Below are 12,505 nucleotides of genomic sequence, written 5' to 3'. Positions count from 1 at the left end.
TCATGCTACATCAGAACACACCCTAGTCCAACTTCTGAAGCATCATAATACATTGTGTAACCACTAAAACCTGAAGATACCACTAGAATAGGCATTGTAGTCAATCTTTGTTTCAACTCTAAGAAACTCTTATCACGAGCTTTAGACCACTAAAACTTAACATTCTTCTGTATTAACTTAGTCAATGGTATAGAAATCTGAAATAAATTATTTATAAACCTTCAATAATAGCCGGTCAAACTTAAGAAACTTCTAACCTTTGTTATCAAAGTAAGTCTAAACCACTATTTAATTGCTTTAATTTTTTGAGGATCGATCTTAATCCTATTTTTTTGATACTATGTGTCCAATAAATACTACTGTCTCTAGCCATAATTCACTTTTCAGGAACTTCTCATACAATTGATGATCTTACAGAGTTTGTTATGATATTGTTCTATTAATAATTTGTATAAAAATCTTATTAACCTATTTTTTGCTTTCAAGTTCAACAAGTGGTATTAAACTTGATTTCCAGTAAGGGTACAAAGTTAGGACAATTACCAACTCTTCTTTATAGTACTGTCCTATTAAAATTCAATTGAGTGATCACCCTTTAAGTCTCCATTATGATCTATCTTTAACCTAAGTTTGATACCAATAATCGCAATCTATATATTGAAAGAAAGCAAGTTGATGAATTGAATGTTCTTTACAATTTTGTTGAGGCACAATTATATTCTCATTCATCTTCACAAAATATTTGTTAATTAATTTTTAATATTAAATATTTGTGTTATAGAACATGAATGTACTTTTTTTATTTTTCATTTTGGTTACACAACTTTACTCTTTTTATATTTCATCATTGGTTATATTTTATAAGTTGAGATTTTCTTTTCTTTGCATGTTCTTATGAATTCAAAGTGTTTAATAAACTTTAAAAATTGAGGTAGACACTAATTTAATGAAATTAAATTTAAATTTATATAAAAATAATTTAAAGAAGAAGGACCATATTAAAAACCAAAAAAAGAACAAATGGAGTCCTCATTTTCACCAAAAAAAAACTTCATTTTGGTCTATAAATATTTATTGTATGAATTTTTGGTCCTTGTGGTTTTCATTTTATATATATATATATATATATATATATATATATATATATATATATATATATTTGTTTAATATTGCAATCCTTGAGTTTGATAAATGGGGAAAAAATCATCAAAACAAGGAAGAATGGAAAAAAAAAGGTTGTTTTTTCATATTTCAATAACAAAAAAGTTATTTTTAGTGTGAATGTGTTCATCTAAGATGATTTAAAACTTTTATGTGCAATTAAGATGATTTAAAACTTTTATTTTATTGTAAGAAGTAGATCAAACTTCAAAAAAAAAAAATTCTTTTGATTTAATTTGGATTTTTAGACCAATTGAAGGGTGTAGGTTTGATTTGATTTTGAGAATGTTTATTAGGTTTATTAACCTATTTTTTGCTTTCAAGTTCAACAAGTGGTATTAAACTTGATTTCCAGGTAAGGGTAAAAAGTTAGGATAATTACCAACTCTTTTTTATATCCATAAAATTCAATTGAGATTACCCTCTAAATCTCCATTAATTATCTTTAACGTAAGTTTGATATCAATAATCACAATATCTATATATATATATATATATATATATATATATTGGAAGAAAGTTGATGAATTGAATGTTCTTTACATTAATTTTGTCAAGTTACAATGATATTCTTATTTCTCTTCATAAAATATTTGTTTCGATTATAATAGCATCTTAGATGGTGACATCTTAGATAGTGAGAAAAGACAAACATTTTGTTTAAAACTTCAATCTTGAACATCATATGTGAATAATTATTATAGATCATGAGAAGGTTTTTTTTAAAAAATAAAAAATAAAAGTAAAGATGAATTATCTTCAATCAAATAATTATTGAGCTAACCTAATTCAACAAATTTGAAAGACTACTTGTGTACGAAGAAATTCATAGATACAACATTAATTGTAATTATATATATAAAAAATACAAATAACAAAATATTTGTTAATTGATTTTAATATTAAATATTTGTGTTATACAACATGAATGTACTTTTTTTATTTTTCATTTTGGTTATATTTTATATGTTGAGTTTTTCTTTTCTTTGCACATTTTATGAATTTGAAGTGTTTAATAAACTTTAAAAATTGAGATAGACACCAATTTAATGAAATTAAATTTAAATTTATATAAAAAATAATTTAAAAAAGAAAAGACAATAAAAAAAACTGGAATCCTTTTTATTTTTGCCAAAAAAAACTTTATTTTGGTCGATAAATATTTATTGTACAAATTTTTTGGTCCTTGTTGTTTTCATAATATATATATTCTAAACTTCATTTGTTTAGAGTTTGACAAATAGGAAAGAAAATCATCAAAAAAAGGATGAGCTAAAAAAAAGGTTTTTTTTCATATTTTATTAACAAAAAGTCATATTTAGTATGAATGTGTTGTTCGTCTTACTGAAAGGGGTGCAATTTAGATGATTTAAAACTTTTATCTTATTGTAAGAAGTAAATCAAATGTTAAAAAGATTATTTTTTTATTTAATTTGAAGCTTTTAGGTTAGCAATGGATTTGATTTGATTTTTAGAATGTTTATTAGATATTTTTCAAGAGATAAAAAAAAGATTTTAAAAAATTTTTAAGGTAAGTAATGGTCTATTGTGGTAGAGCTTGTACAACACACCACATATCATCTATTAAAATAAATAACTTGTTATCTGCTTTTTATAAATAAATAAAAAATAATAAACTAGTCAATGTATCATTTATCTTCTTGGTCCTTATATTGCATGTCCTGGCCTTCTTTTTATCAAGCAAAATGTATAAGTTCAACCTTTTAAGTGTCTAATCTCTTTTTATAGTTTTTTTAGCCTCTTTTTCTAGATTTTGATTAAAATTTACTATAAATAAACTTAATTAAAATTAAATAATAATAATAATAATAATAATTTTACCATAATTTTTAAATAATATTATAGGTCTTTGTGGTAATATTAATAATTGTTCTTAATTGTTATATACCCAAAAACATTTTAAAATGTGCTCATCAATATTAAATAAAAGTAAATTCTATTTTTTTTTTTGTTATTTGTTACATAATTTTGTTACATTAATTAATTGTTTTCCTTCAGTCATACAAAATATCAAGACATAATTTTTTTACATGTTTTTTTTTTTTTGAGATTATGATATGTTTTCATTTAACAACAATGCTTCTTATTACAAAATATATTTTATTAAAACAAAAAATAAATCCATTAATAAAAAATAGAGTTTAGATTGAAAAAATTCCTACTTATTTTTTTAAAAAAAAGAAAAAAAATGCTTTTAAAATCATGATAAATGAAGCTAACTTTATTAATTTAAAATGTTTACCTGAAGCTATTTCTGTTGTGCTTTGGATTTCCCATACCGGTATTTTATTATTCAAATCAGAGCTTCTATGTTAACCAACAGAGCTAGTGGTGAATAACTTGTTTGGATTGCAGAGTAGGTCAAATATCATAATCCATTAATGTTAGAGAACAGTGAACAACATGATTCTAATAGAAGTTAAATTTCTAACATTCCAGTATACAAATATCCTTCAAATCATGGTTTAACATATTTCAGTAATCTGTCTGAATGTGGTTTATGGTGGTGTACTGTGATGCAATCAGAAGATACACTAGCTAGCATATGAATGGATTGAGGTTAGCATTTTCTGTTGAGATTTGATGAGGAGGTGGTGGTATTGATGGGAATTAGTTGTTGAAATTTTTGGTAGCAAAGTGCATTTACTTACCAGCAAGTGCATTTTGATCCTTCATCATGTCCTTTACTTACCAGCTTGTTATTGTCAGGCTAGAATTGGCAAAGTGCATTGCAAACTCATCTTGTGCTGCTAATGTTGCTTGCCTCCATACTGCAGATGAATACCAGGTAAGTTCTGTTCTTTCTCTTGAGATGCTTGCAGATACTGCAGAAAGAATATGTATAAGCAGAATGCTCACTAACAGCATAAGCTTTTAAAGGAAACGGTGTACCATATTCTTTGCACTTGGCCTGCAGGGCAAAGGGTGGCATCTCTTTTAGAACAAACAAACCCCTCTCTGTCAGCTTAAGCTTTTGAGTATTTGGTAGTACAATAATCTTGTTCTGCCTTATTACCTGGTGAGATAGATAATGATATTCAACGAGTAACCCCTCTTTAGATATTTTGCAGATCAAATGTGTGGACCTATTTTAAAAGAGTCTTGTTGATGAATTCAATGAGTGTGCAGTCTCATGAAAGAAGTGTGTACCTGAAGTCTGATGTTGGGGAATTCCGTCCCTGATCCTGCCATTCTTGTCAAGAACTTTAATGTTGAAGATTTCGTTGGGAAGTGGTTCATCACTAGTGGCCTAAATCCTACTTTTGATACTTTTTACTGCCAATTGCATAAATTCCATACAGAATCCAACAAGCTTGTCGGGAACTTGTCCTGGAGGATACGAACTCCAGATACTGGCTTTTTCACCCTATCAACTGTACAGAGGTTTGTGCAAGATCCAGTGTATCCTGCAATGCTCTACAATCAGGACAATGAGTTCCTTCACAATCAAGATGACTGGTAATTTCCTTCACTATCAAGTTTCTGCCAGAAAGCATTGTGCTTGAACTTGAGATGGCAGCCAAAAGCATAGGAAGAGACTTCAACAAATTCGTCAGCACAGATAATAAAGGAAGTTGAAGAAATAGAAGAGAAGAGGTAGACTGAGTTGAGCTTGTTCCAGAGATTGGCAGATGGATTTATTGACTCCAAAAAGACGAGGAAGTTTTCTTAAGAAAACCAAGTAAAGAAGAAATGGATATGATATGTTGAGTGATCTGAAAATGGAAGCGAAGTTTAGATAGAGTTCAACTTAAAAGAAAATATTGAGTCTTCTTTTTCATGCCTTCTACTATTTCAGAAATGCACAGCTAAATCTTTTTGAGTCTCCAGAAAAGGAAATCTGAATTTTTTTTTCTTTTTTATTTCTGCTGCATTTCTTTTTTCAATTTGTTTCTATAGTTTCTAACCAAGACCCAATTGCCTCCTGAATTCCCTACATTGGATCATGAAGTTGCTCCAAAAAGGCACCCATACAAAGGTAAAGAAGGATGATGGATCATGTTTCTCTGAAAAACCAGAACAACATACAGGTTATCTTGCCTAAAGGCAATCCTGCTGCTTTTCAAGTCCATATATTTCTTTCCCTAATAGTCATCGCAGACACCTGTTCTAAAACAACTGTCTGTACAGAATGTAAACTTCCAGTATTGGAGCAAAGAACGAGCATAAAGAATAAAGCAATTTTTCCAAATTTACATCACAACATTAAATCCTACCATTACTCAAAGAGAAAAGCAATGACGAGAGAAAACCAAACCCCCTCCCCACTTAATCTGGCCCCAAAGTAAGGGATTCAAGCATATCCTCCAAAAGTAAAGCAAGAAAGCCAGAAGGAATAACAGGTCATTAAACCCTCCATAAGGCCCTCCAATTCAAGAGTAGCTAAAGCTAGTAACGACAGGTATAACAATCACAAGAATGATTATCAAAAGGAGAATGATACCGATACACATCCATTTCCTGCTGCTCTTCTGGTGATCTTTAGCACTCTTGAGCTCTTTGGTACCATCCTTCACATAGTGACTAGCATTCAACACATGGTGCTCAATATCATCCATCTGCTCCCCTTGTGCCTCCACCATCACTGCCATGTCCAAAAACACCTGGTGCAGCTCCAACAAGCTCTTCTCAATCTCTTTGGCAGCATCATACCTGTCCTGTATCTCCACCACAGTCTCCAACACCTTCCCTTTCCCATGCTCCTGGATTGCACGTTTCAAGAACTCCTCACCCCCATTACCATCAGAGATGATCTTATCAATGACTTCCTCATCTGGGTACTCTCCGGTAACAGTGAAATACCTCCTACCAACAGTATCTTTATACTCAATCATCATCTTTTGCCTTAAAGCTTGAAAATCCATCATCAGCTCCTTCAATTTCTTGCGCAAGCAATTAGTAACAGCAACCCTTGTTCTATAAATCGGAGTTCCTTCCTTGTACCCTGAAAGGCGCCTATTAGCAGCATTGGCACGATCCATTTCTTCAAGCTGGGTTTTAATACTTCTGGCCTTTTTCAGGCCTTTAACAATATCTGCATTGATTTTGTTTCGTATCGATTTTAAGGCCTCATGTTTGTGTAAGGACTTGCTTTCTTCATTTGCTTCTTGCAACTGGTCAAGAATCTCACGGATCGATCGCATTTCTTTCTTTACATCCTCAGCTTCTTCAAGGAACAGACCAAGGTTGCTGTCCATGGTGTTTGATGCATTTGCCATTTCTAAATCATGGTCAAGGCCTGCTTCAAGATCTTTCATGGCCTCTTTCTTTAGGTCCACATAGCTCACAAACGATTTGGTCATTAGGTCATTCATCTTTACAAATCTTCAGAATTCACACACCTGAAACGAAACCCACATGACATTAAATATTAGAATCAGAGAGTCAAAAACTTACTAAAGTTTCAACGAGAAAGATGAACCTAGTTGATTGAACCATACAAAATATATAAATAAAATAAAAAATCAACAAATAAAGACATGGGCATTATGTAATATTTGGTTTGGTTGAATCTACTAAGCTCAAGTCTACATACCAAAATGAACTATACTAGTACTAAAGAGAAAAAAATAAAGATCTAATCGACTAGTTAATGAGAAAAACTTACCTTTCTCAAATGGGGGAAAAAACAGCAACAATTGAATAGTCTTGCTAAGACAGCAAAGAAAGAAAGCAAAGGAGAGATTTTCAAAATGGAAGGAGAGAAGTGGGAAGAGATCAAGATGGTAAGTGGGAGATTTTAATGAGTGATTCAAAAACAACAAGATGATCTTATGGTTTTTTATTGGAAACACAAGCTCAGCTTCTGTCATAAGAGGGTGCTTAAAAGGAAGCAGAAAAACACCCCCAATAGGCAATGGAAGGAAATAAAACTAGCCGTTAAGCAAGCCTCCTTTCCAACGGCTATATGCTATTTCAATGCGTTCGTTATTCAATTCTTTAAATATGTGGGGCCAACTCTTCCACCACGTGGGTCCATATTTTGGATATTCCCCCCCTTGGAGAGATGATTTAGTTTTGACCCTTTCTTCTTATGAAATTACATTTTCAATCTTCAGCGCTAAAAACTTGCACTTACATCCTCGAAGCTTAGTCCATTTACAAATTCAATGAGTTGGATTCAAATTGAACCATTAATAAATTTGGATTAATGGATCTAATTAGATTTTATGAATTTAAATTGATTTTTTCAATTGTCAATCAAGACCTAAAAATTAATAAAAAAAATATGGATCCTAAAAAGTTCCAATTGAATTTAAACATCTATCAATAATTTTTAAAAAGTTATTATATCATGGTTCAATTTTGTGAAATGAGTTTGAACAATTGTACGAGTAAAAAAAATATATTATGATAATATTTCATAAAAAAATATAAAATTAGATTATCCTAAAAAAATTGTATTAAAATTAAACATTAATACACAAGAAGTAAAACAAAGCTAAAACAAAAGAAATAAAAAAAAGTATGCTATAAGGGTGGAAGAGAATAAACTATATTGTTATGAAAGAAAATCCCAATGTTTTCTTTTTTATAAAGGACAGGCTTACAGTGGAAAGAATCTTGATTAGTGACAACAACTCAGTAGTTGATTTTTATTTTCATATGTTATAGGTTTTAATTGATTTGAAGCTTTAAAACAAGAAAAAGAAACTTAGCCTGTTATTTCTTAAAAAGATTAACAAAAACTAAGCCTTGTGGAAAATTATTGTAGTATTTTTTTTTATTGTTCATTCTTTCACAAATTAATGTAGATTGAAATAATTTTTATTTTTTTAATTTTTATTTTAGTCCTCAAACATTGTTTTGCATCATTAAGCCCTTTGAACCTAAATTAACACTCAATTGTATATTTGTTTTGGAAGAAAGGGTTGAATTGAAAATCAAAGAACCAAGTGAAAATAAAAAGTAAATTAGATGATGGCTTTAAATTTCATACAAAATATTTTTTTTGATCACCTATCTTTTTTGGTTTATAGGTTAATGGTCCATTTAGTTGTCAAAAATTTAATTTTGGTACCAAAGTTTATTTTTCTTATTTTTTGTGAGATGAGAGAGGGGGAGAGAGAGAGAGAGAGAGAGAGGAAGCTGTATTTTGATATAGGGAGAGAAAGTAATCATTGACGATGATCATGGATACCAAAAAAGTTAAGATCGGTGTCAATAGGTTCTATTTCATGAGGACAGTTTCACCTAGTTGTTTTTTTTTCCTTCTCTTTGCTTGAGGACATAGATCTGAATCCTAGGAATGTTTTTGGGTTCAAATTGATTTCATTTTTTACACTTTTTTTGAGGTTTTTTTAAGCCATGGATATGTTTATCAAAGTTTTAGGGTGTGTTTTGGATCAAAACGGGTTGAAAATATGTTTTAAGTTAAACAAACCAAAGCCTTATTTTTTTGATGACTAGAGGTTGCCAGATGTTGTAGAATGCAGATAACACGTTGTTTGTTGTCTTTCTTTATAAAAAAAATAGGACAGATGACATGTCATCCGATTCTTTAAAAAATCTAGTTTCAAAGAATAAAAAAAAGCCCGAGAGCACATGCTAGGTTGAAAGGTCCACGAGCCTGAGCTTTCTTTTTAATGCCCAGGCATGTTGGGCCATTAGGGCCACACTCCTAGGCTCCTTTTAATTTTTTTTTCTTTTTTTATATTTGGGTTAAAAAAAGTTGATAAAAAATTCACAATTTCATACTTTGTTATTAATTATTTTTTTATTTAGCTCAAACCTAAAAGAATACAATATTACCCTTTTCTTTTTATCAATAATGTACTTTTACTATCTTAACATTACGTGTTTATCATAGTTTTTGTACTTCTAAAAAAATATTTCATATAAAAAAATTATCTTGTATTTTATTATCATATAATTAAATAAAAAATAATCTTTGGATAAAAAATTTGTTGAATCTGATGATGTGCATAACTTATGTTGTAAGTTTACTTGGTTGACTCTAGTTCACATAGATTTTTTTAATTAAATGCTATTTTTTTTACTGATTTCATATTTCAACATTATGTTAATTTGGGATTGAATTTTCCAATTTATTTTTTTCAAAATTAACCCCATGAATTATGCGGGTCAATCCATGACTTAAGTAGATCAAATGTTTTTCTATCTTAATATTAGATAAAAATATTGTTCAATTCATGGTTAAAATCTATTTATATTTCGAGAAGATATATCACCAATACATGGATATGTTTTTTATGCTTTAAAATATGTTTGTTCCAACTCGTGGCATAGTGCAGGCCAATAGACTTGTTGTTATTTATGTTGAGATAAAAATAATTAGAGAAGTAAGAAAATGTTATTTAGGATTTAAAGTAAACTAGTTTGTATCCTCATGCTAACCTACGAGGATACAAATTGTTTTAAACATAAAAAAAAATAGGTCTCGATAAAAAATTTTGTGATTGTCATTAAATATAGTATTTTTGAAATTTTTTTTATAAAGATAGATTTTTCTATCAACTTATCTTTTGTTTATTTTAGGTAATATTTTAACTGGAAGCATTGTTTCTATTTAGAAAAAAAAATGATTGATGAAGTTAGATAAACAAAAATATCAAAATAGTATCTTTATATTTTATCTGATTGAAAACTTAAGAAATAAACAATATGATAAAATTAACAATAAAAAATGCAAGCAACTTGATATTATTCATTTTATAGACTTGATAGTATTCATTTTATAGCCTGCCAATAAGTTTTGCTAAGATTAGTCATATACCTATTAACCATACTCATAACTTATGAAATGTTTGGTCTTATGCATATCATGACATACATGATACTTTTCATTATACTAGCAATAAAAACATGGAATATGTGCTCCATTTTCTTTTTAGTTTTAGGTGATAAATCAGCTGAGAGTTTGAAATGAACTGTTAATAAAATACTTACAAGTTTTTATATTTGCATACCAAAGCAATAAAGTACCATTTCAATGTACTTTTTATGTGATAAGTATAATTTTCTCACTTTACAATACCTATGAATTTCTATACCAATAATCTTTTTTGCCACCTCAAATCTTTCATCTCAAATTCATCTGTGAGCATAACCTTCAATCTATTAATATCTAACATATTCTTTGTTGTAATAAACATATCATCAACATATAATAATAATAATAATAATAATAAGTAGATAAATGAACCATCTAGAAGTCTCTATGATTCATACAGTTTTTATATTCATTTATCTAGTAGTTATTCCCAACCATAAAGTTATCAAAATGCTTGTACCACTACTTAGGTGACTATTTTAAGTAATACAAGGATTTCTTCCCTAAATAAACGTTGTCTTCCTTTTCTTAGATTTGAAACCTTTTTTTTTATGCATGTAAATTTGTTCTTCTAACTCATCAAGTAGAAAAATAGTTTTTACATCAAGCTGCTCAAGCTTCAAATCAAATAAAACAACCATGGTGATTAGAATATGAATGAATTATGTTGAAGTCAATGCCTTCCATCTAAGTGAAGTCTTTAGCAACTAATTTGCAACCAATAATCTTTTGACTTTTAGGAAGTTTTATCATGTCCTAATTATGTTTCATGTGAAAAGATTCTATCCTTTTTTTTCATGGAAATGGTCTATTGTATTTATTTTTTTGTTAGTGTCAGCTTCATAATAAGTGCTTGTTTTTTGATCAATTTCTTTATTTACATACTAAGTGCATAAACAACAATGTATTTATAGCTATATTTTTTAGGCTATCTTATATTCCTTCATTCTCTATCCTTGTTAAGCAAGTAATTCTAGATTGATGCTTTCATTTCCTTGTAGTGTTGCATATATTCATCTTCTTACTATTTTTTAGGCTATCTTATGTTCTTTCATTCTCTATCCTTGTTAAGCAAGTAATTCTAGACTGATGCTTTCCTTTCCTTGTAATGTTGCATATATTCATCTTCTTACTAAACTTGGACATCACTTTCATATTTTTTTGAAGCTTTCACTTCAAGCTCTACCTTTTATTGACATCATGGTCTTAACTAGCATTGATACATCATCTTATCTTTAAACATCATAGAATTATTTTGGTAACATCCCTAATAATGTTCCTAGGTGATTTTATATCAACACACCACAACTTGTATCCTTTTACCCCATCTGCATACCCCTAGCAATATATACTTCCTTGCTTTCAACTCAAGCTTACCATCATTCACATGAGCATAAACAAGATAACTAAATACTCTCATATTTGTATAACTAGCAGGAGATCCGAACCTTATCTCTTCTAGAGTTTTACAATCAATAGTTGTTGATAAAGATCTATTTATCAAATAATAAACTATGTTAACCACTTTTGCCCAAAACTTTTTGGATAGTCCAGCATTAAAGAGCATACACCAAGCTCTAAAAAAGTTATGTTTATACTTTTTATAAGTCCATTTTATCATGACAGCTTTTTTACCATAAATGCCTCACAATTCTTCATTTTGCAAAACTCATTGAATGGACCTCCATGAAATTCTAAGCCATTGAGGGTTAGTAAGCGTTTGATCTTCATACTAGTTTGCTTTTTAATTATAGCCTTACATTTTTTGAACTAATCAAAGACTTCATTCTTGTATTTTAAAATAAAGATCTATACCTTCCAAGAGAAATAATCAATAAAAGCTAGCATATATCTTCCCCAGTAAGAGATAAAACACGAGATGGATCCCAAACATCAAAATTGATATAATCTAAAATGCTTTTAGTTTGATGAATACTCATATTAAACTTGACAATACATTGTTTTTCGAACACACAATGGTCACAGAAATCCATAAATCCAACTTTATAGCCATCAAACTAACCTTATTTGCTTAATAAAGTCATCTTTTTCTCGCTCATATACTCAAGTCACATATACCATAACATCATGGTATCAAAATTTAAAGATGAAACAATAAAATTTATCATAGTTATGTTGCCTTGAAGAAAATAAATACCATTTTATTTTATGACTTTCATCACAACAAGAACACCCTTCAAAATCCTCATAACTCCATCTCTAGTTTTACATGAATAGTTGCTGAGTCCAGTGTATCCAAAGAAACTAGTTCTTTTTTAGCTCTGAAATATGTTTGATTTGTCATAATACCATCATTCATCTTAACTTAGATAGAGCCTATCCAAACCACCTTATAAAAGATGTCATTTTATAAAAGAACATTATCACCATCAAATGATTTATTATAAGAGTCCCTATTAGAAGATATATAATAAGAACAACCTAAGTTAAGAATTCATTAACCTTTTAAGTTGCTAGAAATACATGAGTGAATAGTAACATCATTAATGTCATCTCACGAGTTTAAGG

General features: G+C 29.2%; 1 protein-coding gene and 1 pseudogene across 1 annotated transcript; one reads left to right on the top strand and one right to left on the bottom strand.

Annotated features, from left to right (window-relative positions):
* Positions 1 to 3,859: 3,859 nt before the first annotated feature.
* On the top strand, positions 3,860 to 4,893 carry LOC133668099 (violaxanthin de-epoxidase, chloroplastic-like; annotated as a pseudogene).
* A 291-nt stretch (positions 4,894 to 5,184) lies between these two features.
* Positions 5,185 to 7,037, bottom strand: LOC133667919 (syntaxin-related protein KNOLLE-like). The gene is made up of 2 exons (XM_062087631.1): positions 6,791 to 7,037; positions 5,185 to 6,524 (listed from the first exon to the last, which is right to left on the bottom strand). The coding sequence occupies exon 2, from the start codon at positions 6,495 to 6,497 to the stop codon at positions 5,556 to 5,558; it is 942 nt and encodes a 313-aa protein (XP_061943615.1). The 5' UTR covers positions 6,498 to 6,524; positions 6,791 to 7,037; the 3' UTR covers positions 5,185 to 5,555.
* Between the last annotated feature and the right edge of the window lie 5,468 nt (positions 7,038 to 12,505).

This window comes from Populus nigra, chromosome 11 (genome assembly GCF_951802175.1).
Source record: "Populus nigra chromosome 11, ddPopNigr1.1, whole genome shotgun sequence".
NCBI lineage: Eukaryota > Viridiplantae > Streptophyta > Magnoliopsida > Malpighiales > Salicaceae > Populus > Populus nigra.
This window is presented reverse-complemented; position numbering and strand designations above follow the sequence as displayed.